The 15,459-nt window shown below is 46.3% G+C and overlaps 1 protein-coding gene across 3 annotated transcripts in view; it reads right to left on the bottom strand.

Moving 5' to 3' along the window:
- Positions 1 to 891: 891 nt before the first annotated feature.
- PLPP3 (phospholipid phosphatase 3) overlaps positions 892 to 15,459 on the bottom strand; it is a 46,918-nt gene continuing 32,350 nt past the window's right edge. For all 3 annotated transcript variants that reach the window (XM_065071012.1, XM_065071013.1, XM_021295585.2), the window contains 2 exons: positions 7,486 to 7,662; positions 892 to 2,736 (listed from right to left, as the gene is read on the bottom strand). In XM_065071012.1, the coding sequence (XP_064927084.1) occupies positions 2,611 to 2,736; positions 7,486 to 7,662 (303 nt within the window). In that variant the 3' untranslated portion in view covers positions 892 to 2,610. The remainder of the gene's footprint in view (positions 2,737 to 7,485; positions 7,663 to 15,459) is intronic.

The following is a 15,459-nucleotide window of genomic DNA, read 5'->3' as shown; positions in this document are numbered from 1 at the left end:
ACACTTTCAAATCACTCACTTTGCATTTAGGACAGGTGCGAGTTTACAAAGTTTTTCCATGCATAATAAAATATTACTACTAATTAGGATAATAATAGCAAGTGCTAGCTGAGTTCTGCTTACTTAATTTCCACCTGCTGCTTATTTGCAGTTTGATGTGGTATTCGCTTCCTGTCATGCATTCTTGCAAATTATTTCTGTGCCGCGTTATCTTGCCGATGCGGTTCACCCAAGGAGTGGCCAAAAAGCAGCTCTGTCCCTGTGTCACTGCCGAAAAGTTCATTTTCTTCTGTGGGAGGAGGAAAAAAAAAAATTAAGGCTGCCTTGTAACTGTATACTGTGCACATACGCATATCTGAGCACATGTTGCGGACTTGCTTTTTTCTTCTTTTCCCCTTCCACCCACATCTTTGCAACCCAGAGAGCTGCAAGTTTTTTGTTCATCTGCAAAGGGTCTGTTTTTCATGGAAAAGGTGTTGTTTCAGAGCATAGTTTTGAGCCTTCCTAGGCAGGGACTGTCCAGCACACCAAGAACCTGGGCTGTGGCTCTTCAAGATTCTATTTTATTTCAATAATATTTCTTTAAAGCTTATAATATTGCTAAAGAAAAAGGGATGCCCCCAATAAAAACAGATTTGCTCAAATACTGAACATAGCCAAGAGCAGTTTAATGCAAACCCATGAGTGCCCCCATCACACCCTCCCCAACCAAGAGCTGGTGGGACCTTCTCAGATGCCCATCAAAAGTGGCATCGAGTCCGTTTTATCTAGATGCCCTTGTGCATCATCAAATCCCAAAAGGTCACCACCAATCTTCCTGCCGGGCAAGGGCCTTATTTCTCTCGCAGGGGAAGGTCAACCCAAAGGCAGAATACAACTCACACCGGGATATTTAGTTGTGTTATGAGCTTTTATTTAAAAAGCACATCTATACAGCAATAATTTCGCAGATACAAACTTCAATTTTGTATTCTACAAAAGTCTTTGAATATTCTTCTCTTTACAAAATGGAACATTACAAAAATACAGACAATTTAATATGTTTTTTTTATACAAATGTCTCTAATTGTTATTTTCATTAAAATATTACTACCACAGAACTACAATATTTTAGTTGACTATAAAAAATTAATTCAATGCTTTTTTAAGCAGCAAAATGTAAATAACACAGGTCAGGACACAGTTTATAGTCATAGTGGGTATATCTAAAATTGTTTCAGAAATAATATTTTACATAGTTAATTTTTAAGGTTTTATACATTATTTATATAATATTTATATATATAAAAAAATCATAGCTTGCTATAGTTGAAATGATAGGACGGATTCTGTAAGAAGGATGTGCAAATGGCCGTTCTGCATGCTTTGCGGGATCCCTTTGCAAACGCACTCTGTGAAAGGGCTGCAAACCAAGAACCTGTGGTTTCCAGGCAAAAAAAAAAAAAAAAAAAATCACACTTGATGTAGGCACAAATGATTTACCACCAGTGTCACCGAGCAGAGCACAGGACCTGGTAACCTGGTACCTGCTGTGGTGTGCACTGCAGTGCCCAAGGGAGGAGAAGGAGGAGGAGGGAGGAGAGGATGCACAAGCCAACTGACATCCAGGCTGGGACGTGCCGCCCAGCAGCCCGTCCCGAAACTGCAGAATAAAAAAAATTATCCCCAGGACACAGCCCCAGGGTCGTAGTGCGAATGCGTCTTCGGCAGAGCCGCTGCTACCGACTCGTGAACCGCTAGCTCCCATGGGCATGCAGAAAATCTGCTGTGATTTTTTTTTTTTGGAGGGGGGTGGGGTGGATGGCTGGGAAGTGGAGGATGCTCTTTGCATGAAGGGCCATTTGGGGGGGGGGGGGCTCAGGCAGGACGAACCCTCGCTGAGGAGCGAGCGGAGAGGAAGAAATGTGGCTTCTCTGTGCAGAAGATGGAGTTATTCAGCCTCACTGCGCGTCTCCGGACTGCTCGTTAAAGGCATGTAGTGTGAACTGAGACCCTTCAGAGATCTTTGACCTGGCAAGCTTCTTCTAAACTAAGTCACAGTATGGAATAGAGGAGGCAAAAATAAACTAGTATGAAAAAAAGAGAAAAAAGGCAACTCTTACAAACCAATCCCAGATCTTGACTCAGTGCTGTTTCTCATATATAGTGCTATAAATTTAGTCATGAGTTGTTGTTGTTTGTTTGGTTTTTTCTTTTTTTTTCTTGTAGGCATTGGAAATCTTCATAGTAAAAAACCCTAAGATGGCCAGCTTTCCAAAAATCCCTTAGTGTTCATTAGGCTATGAACAATTTGGCGTTCACTACAACATGAACACTCAAACCAATTGCACATCCAGAACTCCGGCACCTCTCTTTGTTTGTTCGGCTTTTGTGTTTTTCTTTCTCGTTGTCGCTTTTGACTTGGTTGACCACTACCCTTTTATCCAAATGTTGTAAGTTGAAAAGACCACAGAGTAAGACTTTACTGGTCGGGCAAGAAAGTCTCTCCCTACATTCTACTGTCTGATGAGATTTGAGAGCAGCAGGTAGTTGCTGTCAGCAGTCATTTTTTTGAAAAAAAAAAAAAAAAAAAAAAAATAAAATACAACACCCATCCGATTTTTCAAAGGTCTACACCATGTTGTGATGGTTATTCCGCTCAATGATGTCCACAGGTGAAAGGATCTCCTTCCGGATGGGCGGTGGAGGCAGGCAAGCCTTTGTCTTGGGCTTGAAGAGATCGGAGACGTAAAACACCTGTAGGAATAAACGCAAAAGGCAAACTTAGTCACTCTGGGTGATGCTTTGTTCAAATATTTGGTTTACAGAATATATAAATATCATTAAACTTCAAAAATAGCACTTTTTGTGCTACTGAATGCCTGCCGTAACACTGGTAGCTGTGAAATCCCAAGCACCTGCTACCACCTTTCTGTACAATATGGAAAAAGGCTCAGACCTCACAAAACATGGCAAAAAAACAATTCAATTTCTCACTGCGTAATCACCAAGTGCCATAACAAAACCTCTGCTGAACAGGTTGAAAAGCCAGGAAACAGATACATGGCCCACACTCCAATAAAATAACAAAGGTCTCCACAGGGCTGGCCTGACTCATGGTGAGTGGTTTTAGGGATGGAGTTGGTATGAAACAATTAATTCGGCCAGACATCAGGTAGGCAATTAAAAAGTTTCAAATCAAAGCTGTCTGAAAAGTTATCAGCAATGAGTCAACGGTGAGTGATGCTCTCCTTATGCCCCACCAAGGCACTGGTACAGAGCCAGGGTCTGGTCCTAAAGCCAAAGCCTAAGGAGAGGAGGAGCTATTCCTGACTACTTCTTCCTAAATATCCTGTGATGTAACCCCTCTCCCGGATGTGAAAAAGCCAGCACTTGGCAATTTCAGGAGGTAGCAACACAATAAGAAACAAAGTACTGGAAGGAAACTTCTACATCCTCCCTTGGCAGCCACAGCACAAAGCTTATCAGCCCTCCAGGACCGTGGCACTTTCTCCCTTGCCAAACCTCAGCCCCATGCCAGAAGGGAAAGAGAGTCAGAGAGCACAGATCCTCTGGATGAGACAAAAAATGGTGAGGATTCGTCGTTTTCTTAGTTGGCACCAAAGCCTCAAGGTTTGGTCCTGCTGCCAACTGCCTCTGACAACCCAAATTTCCCGTGTCATCTCAGACATCCTTGATCACCGATAATTTGGGCCAAGATGTGGGTTTGCTGAGCTGAAGCCAGGGAGGAGCAGCACATGGTTGTAGGAATTAGCAGCATGTTTGAGTTTTCTCCCGCAGTACTCAGATGCAACATTTAAGCAGCAAAATAAATCAGGAAAGAAAAAAAAAAAAGTCCCAGGTGCTCAAAGGAATAATATTAATTTAGCACATCCAGGCTGGGTAACAAAGGGAGGGAGCACAGATTTTCCCCTCTGCAGCTCCACATTTTCTAGCTACCCAAAGCCCTATGCAGCAAGTCAAGTCATCCTTGGAAACAACTTTTGCAGGTTCCTATCAGCATGAGCAGATAAGGAACTGAGCTGAACAGTGAAGCCGCTGTAAGTGGCAATTTACTCCTACAATTATAACCGGGGATGCAGGAAGCTGAGCTGTTGTTGCTTGGCTTTTATTGCTGGGTGGAAAAGCAGGGAAGGAGCTGACATACAAACCAGTTCTTTTTTGGGTGCACATGTTGGTGTCTGGCCGCCTAGTTGTATAACAGAGCTAAAGTTGTTTACAGGGCATCCAAGGGGCAGCATTTGCACCTTTGGTTAAATAACAGGATCCAGCTGGACCTACCGAGGATCACAAGCTGGAGCCTGGCCTCTTGCTGCAGCATCACAGTGTAAAAGCACATTGAACTGCTCTGGCAATGGTTTTCTTTTGGGTCGTTAATAACTGTAAAACCCCCGTTTGGCCAGCTCGGCGCATTTCCGATGCCATCTTGCTCACTTGCCCACCTCGGAGAGCTGGATTCAATCAAAAAGATGTCCAATTTCTGCACCCAGATAGCCATGGCAAATCAATTTATGGTAGGAGATTGCAGACTGCAAGAAGCATATGGGGATTACACTGAGCCTGGTCCTTATTTTGTACAGGAATGAGTTATGGTGGGCTGTCATCCTGAGTATTTTAGCTTTTATTGTGCTGCTCACTGCTTTTCAGTGTTTAATTCAGAGACTGGGTAAGAGGTCTCATTTCTCTTTAAACTGTATTTCACTTTAACATGGCTGGAGGTTATATAAACACTTATAGGAATCATGAAACATGATCTTCGGGGGTTAAAACAGTGTGTTAAATCCTCCTAATGCTTGAACTGTTTAACACAAAAAAGGACTAATAAACGTGCAAAGTTTTTCACTTGGATTAGCTCCATTTCCTGTAGAAGGTGCTCTCCACCCATAAAGAAAACTTGATGGCAGAAGGCTGAGTGCGTACTTTACAAAGGAAGCCAATATCTTATACTGCTACTTAAGAATTCCCATTCCTTTTCATTATATTGAAAAAATCCTTAATCACGTACAGAGAGGTTAAAACAACTCATCTGAGCTAACCAGAGCAACAGGAGGAGGATATCCCTGGTACGCCTCCCCTTTTCTCCCTCCATCAGATGAGATATAAACTACACAACACATAGCAGGCTGCCTACAATGCACATAAAAACTATTTGCATTTAAGAATTTCTCGTCGTATTTCACCCTGGATCCAAGTCTGAATGTTTCATCAGTGGTAACCACTTGACACAAATGCCTTCTGCTTGTTATTTCAGGCACTGAAGGACAAACATGTCTGCTGCAGCACAACCTGAACATAAGCTCTGGCAGCCTTTGGAGATGAAACCCACAATTGGTTTCTACTGAAAAATCACAGTCTGAAAACTATGGCATTTTAACAGCCCCTGACTATCATCGGAACACACTTTTGAAGGCTTTGCTGGGGGAAGGAGTTTCTGGAAGCACCCAGGGTGGGTTGGAGGTGATGAGTCTCCAGGTCCCTCCTTCTTCTTCAGGGCATCCCATGCGTGAGAGCTGGATACCAGACCTGGCAAGGACCCCCAGGATATACTAGTAATTGCTCTGATATACCAGTAATTTTAGCAAAAAGCTGCTAAACACCACATTTGATGCAAACTCCAGGGAGTCTCAAGGCGACTCTTCCCTTGTCCCTTGTTGCCACTTCCAAAAAGGGAGGAAAATCTGCCGGCCCCTCCAAGGCAATGGTTCACACTAGCAAAGCCAGGTTTAGAAGAACAAGTACATATTGCTGGCTCCTCACAAGCTGAAGGAACAGGACAAGGGTTGGGTTTAAAGCCTGTCCAAATCCTAAGCTGCCACCTGAGATGTCCCCAGCCACCAAGCCATGCCTGCAAAGGCTGCAGAGACAACAGCTCCCTCCACCAACCAGCTGGGCAGAGCAGCGCAGGCTGCCCTGGGCTCGCAGGCAAACCCGCACCTGCCTGCAAAACTCCAGGCAGCTGCTTCCCGTGTCAGTTCTGCCTCGACACAGGAAAACCAACCCAGCACCACCACAGCCTCCCCTTCCCAGCAGAGCTTCCAGCTGCCAGAGGGACAGGACGGGAGAGGATGGCCAGCCCTGCCACTCATCCCGGTCAGGACGCATCCGGACACCCGTTCCGAGCATCCGGAGAGCTATTGTCTTCCTGAAACCACCACTGGGACCCATGGACAGATCACTTGCTCCCTATCCCCCCTATATATTGCTGTTATCCCACTTCCCAAGCAGAAAGGCACAGGGAGAATTAAATACTCCCTTGTAAAACTGCCCGGCGATGTGCATTTGGTGTCTTAACAAACTCACACGACACAAATTCAGGCACCTGGACTGAGACAATCTGCTTCATTGCTCCCCACATTGCCCAGAGCCTCTGTTCCACAGGGCTGCCAGCACAGGGCTACAGCTGACTGCTGGGATAGGGAAATATTTCCAGGATTTGGAGAAACACCCTGAAAATACTGGTGTGAAGGACACAGAACCTGTGACGCTGTTGCTGTGAGCAGTCGTTACAGCAGCATATCTGTGCGTACACACGCTTCTCTGGTTTTCCCTTTGAATTGCTGGCCCCTCCTGGGACATTGGCATCAGGCAACGGCAAAACCCAAAAGCTACTGCTCAGAGTTAATAATACTTCATTAAAACTTGCCAACAATGCCATTTTTGTCTTAGCTTTGGAATATTATCAATGAGTGGAAAGAACACAAATAAGCTATTTTCTCTCCTTGCAAAATATACAACATTAGCAAACTTAATTCCTTGCCTCCAGGGCTGCTTTACTTTTAGATCAGTCAAAAAAAAGAAAAAATCTCCACAACACCACAAAAGTGGTAAGCTGTTAAACCCCTGCTTTCAATTCATACAGACACAAGAACGACCATAACCCCCAGCCCCTTTGCTTCTCTGTGAGGCAGCCACCCGACCCCGCGTCCCCAGCCTGCCCACTTTAAACATTTACATGTGTCACTTCGAGTTAGGGGGCTGCACAATCAGGTCACTCTTTGGAAAGTAAATTGCATGAGAACAAGCCAGGCAGCCACGGACAAGCATGCACAGCTTTTGTTTGCTGTTTTCTCATGGGAGCTTTTGCTACGTTAAAAACCCACCACCTGGCAAAGGCATCTTCCTGCCTCCCCTCACTGCAGAGACACCAGCTCTCGCTCCCAGGGAACAGCTTTGGACTGGATCGTGCATTTTTTTGCCAAATTAGCAGTTTGTTTGGTGGGGGACTAGAGGAATTGCTTCACTCCTCCAGCACAGCGGCAGCATTTGCTCATGGGGAGGGGATATCACTGAAGGGTGCACCCTCCTTTGCTGGGTGCCCATCAGAGAACCCACTATCAGGCTGCAACTGGCAGGTTCCACCTGCAAATGAGTTTTACGCGTTCTCTGACACAGGGTGACACCAGACCAAGCCCCTGGAGCACACTATTATGCAAGGATGCCCGCGAGCATCCCTCTGCTGTTTCTTGCGCACTTTGGGGTACTCACCACACAATAAGCCACCAGGGCTCCCTGTGCAAAGCCCGCCAGCACGTCGGTGGGGTGATGCTTGTGGTCCGACACGCGGGACAGGCCGGTGTAAAACGCCATCATGATGAGGGTGAACTGGAGGAGGGGACGGAGCAGGCGGGCTCCTTTCCACGTGAATCTGGCCTGCAGATAGAACTGTGGAGAGGAGAGGAAAACAAAAAAGTTGCGTTAATTTGAGGGCAGCAAAGGGGAGGCTGTGCCCCAAATGTGCATGCACAGCAGCAACCACGCTGTGGGGCTGGCTGTTGGGCACCTGCACCCCTGTGGCTCAAGGAGGGGGGAGCTGTCAAAGAAGAAGAATGCTCCTTGAAAACATGTGGCCTCCATCATGCAGAGGGGAGTGGAGCTGGAGGGATTTTAACCCATGGAGGGGATGTGGGCAGAGGTGGATGGGTACAGCCCTTCCTCAGTGAGCCAGGAACTTGGGACCCCCTGCATCGTGGCTCACACCACAGCCGCACTTCAGCCTTCACACAACATCCCATCATGCCACATAAAGAAATTCCTCCCCATCACTATTTAGCACGTAACAGAAGCAAGGTCCCAAACTGGTCATACGCAGGACCCACAGCATTTCTCAGAGGCAAAACAAGCATCACTGCAGCATGCCACACCTCCAGAGCCAGCCCCAAGGATTGCTCGACCCAAAAATAATGAAGCTGACATGACATCAAAGGGACATTGTATCCACCCTCGTGACCATCTCGGGCCCATTTCCGTTTTGGCTGGTGGGCACGGCTGGTTCCTGTGGGAACCGGGAAGCTGGGCAGGAGGAGAAGGCAGGAAAATGGTGACTCGCTGCTCAGGGATGAGTGTGGGGAGGAAGGCTGTGGGAAGAGAGAGACACCACAGCAACCCTCGGGCTTGGGGAGGAGAGAGGCACTCAATGGCTCAAAAGGTGTAAAAGTGCCTGGAAAATTCTGCTTGGCTCCTGCAGCTGCCCACAGGCTCAGTCAGGCATGTATTTTCTGCCTGTTCCTAAATGAAGCACCAAAAGTTAGACCCAGCATGCTTCGCGGGACTCTGCAACATCAGAGGGCTGGAAAGGAGTTTAATACCCATTTACAGTCCCTTTTACACAACCAGAGCAGTTTACACTGCCTTGAGGTAAAAGGGAACCAAGCTCTCACTGGGTTCCCCGAAACCACAGATAGCTGAATGACACCGTTTGTCTATAAAAGCAGAATTACTTGGAAAGCTGATAAGGGGGAAGTTTCGTTTTGGCCAATTTAGTATGTTTGGCTGTTGCATAAACATCATATTTACCCCTTTTTGTAAAGAACACACACAGGGCTCTCTAGAGGAAATGAAACATCATGTCATTTGAATGGAGCAGATGCTCCAAATTATCCAAATTGTTAGCCAATTAACATGGAACAGAGCTGTACCAAAACAGCTCAGCACTGGCTAATGTGCATTATGGTTCTGGGAAACATATCTGCAAACCAGCCTGAGTCTGGGAACAGAGCCACGTCACCACAGCGCACACCTCACACCACGCAAACTGGTGTACAACGATGCTCCAGGATGAGTTACAGCTCTCTAGATCCTCACAGCAAATCCACACTGATGTAACCTAGTGAAAGGATCACTGGGCTGGTTCTCTAATTTGTGATAACAATTTCTATGCTCAGGCGAAAGAGGAGTCAACAGCCAACATATCAAATTTAGGAGGCACATTTTGCCCAGGAATATCTAAAAAACAAACCAAACAAAAACAAAACCCAAACAAACAAAAAACAAAAACCAAATACACCACCACTGATGAGGAGGTGCTTTCTCTCCAGGTTAAATGCAGCCACCCTGAGCTAGTACTCAGCACAACCCCATCCCACACAGACTTTTGCAGTGATTTAACAGCAGGCACTTCATCCTGCAAGTAAATATCTATGCAGTTCATTAGCAGGGAAGTGCATTTTTAGTTTGCAGTCCTTAGGCTGGCTGAATTTTCACTGCCATGGTACTCATGCACCCAGTGATCTGCCACTGAGAATAAACTGTGCAGGCAGGATACTCCTGGGATGTATTCAGGGAAGATGGTGACAGAGAGCTGGGGACTCTGACATCTTGAAATACAACTTCCCGGTGTAGAGACAATGTCCCTTGAAAATACAGCATTTGTGGACGGTAGCATTTTGGAAGCACAGAAAAGATAAAATGGGCTCCAACTGCTATGGTTTAGGCTCAGGATTATTTTCATGTTCAAGAGTCTCAGCCCAGACCAGGTGACAGTGCAAGATTCAGGTTCCAGTATGTTATTGCAGAGCAAAATTAGCACCAAGTATTATATCTTATAAACTATTAGTCTTAGTTCTACCAGAAAGACTTGAAACCTAACATCTGACTTTAGTCAGGAGGCTCTGTCACATCAAACCCCTTAAGAAATTTGCTGCTGGGTAATCTGACATTTGTCCCTTTTGCACAGCCTTGACATCCCCTCAGATCACTGCATCCCACAACCTTGGACTAAATCAGTCATCTATAGGTGAGAAAGCAAGGTACCAATCAATAATCAGGAATAAAAAGCTAACTTTGAATTTGAACACACAATAAAGCAGATACTTCTGGGGCTGAAGAAATTAAAAACCACACGTGTTAATATACTGACTCGTTCCTTCCAGAGCACAGTGCTGAACTGTGTGCCTAATCTACACACTTTAGGTCTAGAAAAGGTGTGCAAAGGTAATGTGGCACCATACGGGGTGTGTGGGGTGCCACCCAAGTCCCCAGCACCCAACTTACACCCACACCTGCACACCTTGGAAAAGTAAAGCCCACCCGAATAGATGCATCAGACACCACAGTATCAGTGTGAGTATCTCAACTGAGCTGCTTTTACTGCTGCATTAGAAGTCTTGGGAAAATTGCTCTTTATTATCCTCTTTTTTTTTAATTTTCTGTATGAATGGAAACTAACAGCACTTTCCGTATTCCACAAGTTTATTATAAGCATGAAGACTGCCAAAAACCGTGCTTAAACACCAGGGTGCTGAGGACCCTTAGGTACTTTTAGAGGAGAGCCTTGGGGTGCTCCAAACTTTGCTTCTGCCCTCGGTATGAAAGAAAAACTAGTTACAAAATAAGGTCAAAAAGCAAAAAGGGAGCTTGGGAGCTGAAAGGATCAGAATTTCCCTAAAGAGGGAATCAGTGCTATTACTAAGAATGGGAAGTTCCAGGCAATTTATCCAAAAACCTGCTTTAGAAGGTTTTGTTTTTAAACCTGTGAACAAATCTGAAGTGCTGCCTGCTAAGGACTGCCAGATTTGGATGGAAATGTGGGCTGGATGGAGCCCTTCCTGACAGGGGATGGAGGAGCAAGACCACAACCAGGGTTATTTCCACCACAGACCAACATGGGGCAGTTGAAGTCAGGAGGAGCATCAAGAGAAGCAAGGGTGAATGGAATGAAATGGGATCACACAGAGCAGGAGTTATTTGGAGCTCCCACCATCCACTGTCTCCTGGCGGAGGCTGAGTTACCACAAAGCAGATGGTTTGAAGGATGTCATATCACTATTCTTCTGCCAGGGGACTTCCACAGTGCTGGTGGGAACAGCCTGCAGCCACATGCAACCCCTGAGTAAACCCATCTAGGAGGAGCTGGCAGAGGACACGGGCTAAAAGCATCACCTCCAGCCTCCCGGGGCTTTCTGCCACCCAGAAACCCCATCCTGTTCACACTCTTCCCACCACAAAGCTGAATTCCATCACCCACGTCCCTTAGTCACAGCTAAGGCTTCATTCTGGGAAATGGCTGGTCTTGTTTCTGACTGCCTGACCTGAAGACACCTCCATCTCCAGCCCCATCCACAAACAGTGGTACTCAAAGAGAAGTCCAGGGCCAAAACCCCTCAAACTCACCCCAACGTAACGCACTGCCTTGGCTAGGCAAAGCCAGCTGGAGGAAGGGAAACTGCAAAATTTGTCTTTTAGCACTGAGATGGCCAGGGGACAATGACAGGAGAAGGGCAAAGACCTCCCAGCACCAAATGGATGAGTTGTTTGCCTCTTCCTTGCCTTTGCTGGGTGTACATCAACCTCCCACCCCAGCAGGAATATCCCTGTCAGTTCAGAAATGCAGTTCGCACCTCTGATGTAATTCCAGTTTATCCTCTTACTTAGGTCATCTCTAAACTTGACTCCAAGTCTACAACCACCACAGAGTTTCCTTCACATGGGCACGTCAACACACAGCAGCACCAGGGCACTGAGACTTTCTCCACCCTTCAGCAAGAAACCCAGAGAGAACCCTCACGCTCACCCTTATGCACAGAACCATCAACATCTCTAATTTTTCTTATAAGTGAGTAGAAAACACTAAACCCCATTCTGATCTGCAGACTTCAACCTCATCCACGAATGCACATTAAATATGCAGACTGCCCTATTTTACTCCTGTTTTATTCAGAATCAGCCAACATTGCTGAGAGATAATTATTTAGTTTTTCTGCATCCTCTGTGCAGTTTCAGGCAACTTCATGCCATGAAGGGGAGTAGAAAACCCACACAGCTCTCTGCAAAGACTCCCCATGTCCAGCAAAACAAAACCGAGAGGTGTGGGTCAGGTCCCGAGGGCTACATGGAATAAGCTATTACATGCCTCCTCTTTCCTCAGCTTGCTATAAATATGTATTACAGGCTCGCTTAGCCAAGGAGAAACAAAGCAAGGAAAATTAAGACAAAGACGATTACCCAAGTGTAATTTCCCCTTTTCAATATTTTTTATACAAAGGCCTAATGTTAATTGAGTATTCTTGGTGACAAGAAGGCTGCGAGAAACTTAGCCCTGAAGTCTCAATGTTTAGAACTAAATCCCAGGATATTTTACTGTTTTGCAAGTGCCTTTCCCTGGGACATTTCCCCCAGGGAAAAGCCCTCCAGGGCTTGACATCTACCCACGTTTTTTCTACTAGGAGTCCAGGGCCAAACTGCTTCTCCTTGATGAACACCGCCAGGGCATTGCTGCTGCACTGGGTGATGGGAAAGTTGTGGTCACCCGTCCCTGGAGACATCCCAGGCCAGGCTGGATGGGGCTCTGAGCAACCTGATTTGGGTGAAGATGTCCCTGCTCATGGCAGGGGTGGCACTGGGGGAGCTTTGAAGGTCCCTTCCAACCCAAACTATTCTCTGGTTCTATGATCCACTGGCCACCAAATGCCTGGGCAAATCCAGCCCCATGGTGCAGGCAAAGCCCTGTGGGATGCGTGGGAATTCAGGTATCTTTTAAAAAACATGGAATGAAGCTTTCTGGCATATGTCTCCACCAGGTGAGGCAAACTTAAAAACATTATAATTCAGAACAGGCTCCAAGAGTAAAGCCAGGGAATGCCAGGAAAGACGGGAAGTGACTTATCCTTGAAATATGAAGTATTGTTCAATAGGGAATGCACTCAGGACGTGGCTGATCAGCAAAGCCTCTGCAGCCCCACAAACACCCCAAACTCTGCAAAGGCTCTCAGCAAAGTCCCAGTACCCAAAGCACTGGCAGCAACCTGCTGTGGCACAGCCCTCACTTCCCAGGAACTGGAGAACAACAGTTTTGTTTTGATTGAGATAAATCCCTGATTAAATCCATCAAACCCACCTCCTGCAGGTGCTGGCATAGTGAATGACACATTTCTAACCAGGCTTCCAAAAACTCACTCAATCGCTGAGCTTGGAAAGACAGCAGAGTTTATTTACCATTAAATAAAGCCCTCTGCATTATTACAATTTTTTTTTTTTTTTTAATATTTTTGTATATTAACAGCCTCTCCAACATGACAGATTTTCTGCCTCCCTTTTTCTATGAGAATTCTCATTCACACTCTGGCAGCGGCCAGGGAGCTGGAGTGATGGAGAGCAGAGTGCTGCTAGACCTGTTAGAATCATAGAATCATTTAAGTTGGAAAAGACCCTTAAGATCATCGTTTTCTCACCTCTGACATGTACCACATCACACTGTCTTGTCTCAGATTGCCTTTTTCTCCCTTTAATTTATGATCAAACACTTGGTGTAATTTTTCCCCTGACTTTAAGACACAAAGCAACTTGAACAGCTGGTCAGATGGAGCCTTCTACCCACCTTATCCCAGTTTTGAGACAAGGAATAAAATTAAATAAAATCACTCTTAAGGGGCTGGGTGTCAAAAACCCTTCATGGAGAGGGATAAGTGGAGCAGCCTGTTGTCCCGGATCAATCAGGGAGAAGGGCAGAGGCTGCTGGTAGCCCAAGTGCTCCCATATGGGGACGGGGAAGGGCAGCAAAGAGAGATCAGAAGCATCTTTCTGCTCCGAAGTGTTACACAGGAACTAAACACCACTTTTGAAGCCTGCTGCAAGGTTAAAAAGAAAATCAGGCAGCAAGCACTAGTGCAAAGCAGTTTGGGGGTGGCTAGTACACCCCTTGCCACTGGCCCTCCAGACACCATCATTCCTGCTGTGCTGCCACAGTCCGTTTCACTTCTCGCTTGCTCTGTAACCACTGGCTTTTCAGAAGAACGTGGAAAAAAAACTGGCAAAGCAACATGGTCTGCCTAGCACCCTGCAGAAATAGGGCCAAGCCCCGGTGACTTTGGGCAGCCACCACCAAAGTGAGATGGGTGGAAATGCAGGCAGGGAGTGAGCGCTGGCTTAGCCCCCAGGTTTGTCCCCTGCCCTGAAAGATGCTGCGGAGCATGATTCTGTGCAGAAGGTAAAGTATCGGGTTTGGCTTCCAAAAAGGCCCCGGAGCAGCATCTCTTGAAAAAATACCTCAAAGGACAACCCAAATCTTGCTGAGTATTTGGAGAGAAACCACTACCAACTTGATTAAGGACTGGCAGTTCTTGCTCCTTCCAGATGCCAGGCTCAAAAGCATCTCGAGGCTGACTTATCTGACTGCCTGCAGATCTCCTTGGAAATAAATAAATGCTGGTGTAAGCAATGGCAAACTGAACTTGGAAAGTTTCACAATGCAGCAGCGGAGGGCTGAGCCTCCTGCAAAGCATCACACAGGATGGTTTTGCACTGTAACGTGGCTGGGAGAAAACAGCCAAACTGTTTACCAAAGAAATTCAAAAGTTTTCCAAGAACAAGATTGGGGGAGAAATAAGAATTTAATATGCCGCTCCCAACAGCCTGGAAAGCTTAGTAATTAAATAAGAGAAATTGCTCACAGGGAAGGGGGATCCAGGGCTGAAAAGGCAGGAGGGAGCAGCAGCAACTTATCTTTTCAGAGGGCAAAGGGATGCGGTGAGCACTGCTCATAGATAAAAATTCATGTTTAATGTTTTTATCGGTGCCATGCTGTTTCTTTGCGTGCTAGTCTGAGCTTACAGGAGATGCACAGATCTTGAAAGGGATCCAAAACATTTTTTCCTGATTTAAAAAAAAAAAAAAAAATAAATACACCCTCCCAAACACAAATCACTATCCAAATCCTCCAAAAAGAGGGGGCGTGTGGGTCCAGCACCCCTAGCAGGAAGCACCTTGGCAGCCACCCCGGCCCCAGCCCCGGCACAGGAAGGGCAGAGCCATTTCTCACCGACAAAGAAAAACAAGTCCCAGCCCTCCGCTCCAGATCCCAGTGGGCAGAGGCTGCTCTACCTGCTCCACTGGCACATTTGGGAACTGCCTTCACCCCCCGGCAGAGCTGTGATGGTGCATGTTCCCTCTCTATCAATTTTGTCTTGCCCCAAACCCACCCAACTTGGGGGGAGCAAAATTGCAAAGGTCATCCACAGATTTAGTAGGATTTGGATTTAATTGCAGCCTTGGCTATATCCCCGAGCTGCACAGCTAGCTGTCACTCCTGGAGCCTCCATCCCAAATAACACCACAAGGTCTGAGAGTGGATCTTTCCACCACCAGCCTGTTCAGGCTCATTTTTTCAACCAAAACACATCTCCAACACTCATTGTGCCATTATTGCTACTGCACATGGGTGAGCACCTTGGGAAAGGGGAACAGGGG

The sequence above is a fragment of the Columba livia genome, chromosome 8 (genome assembly GCF_036013475.1).
Source record: "Columba livia isolate bColLiv1 breed racing homer chromosome 8, bColLiv1.pat.W.v2, whole genome shotgun sequence".
NCBI classification, from domain to species: Eukaryota; Metazoa; Chordata; class Aves; order Columbiformes; family Columbidae; genus Columba; species Columba livia.
This window is presented reverse-complemented; position numbering and strand designations above follow the sequence as displayed.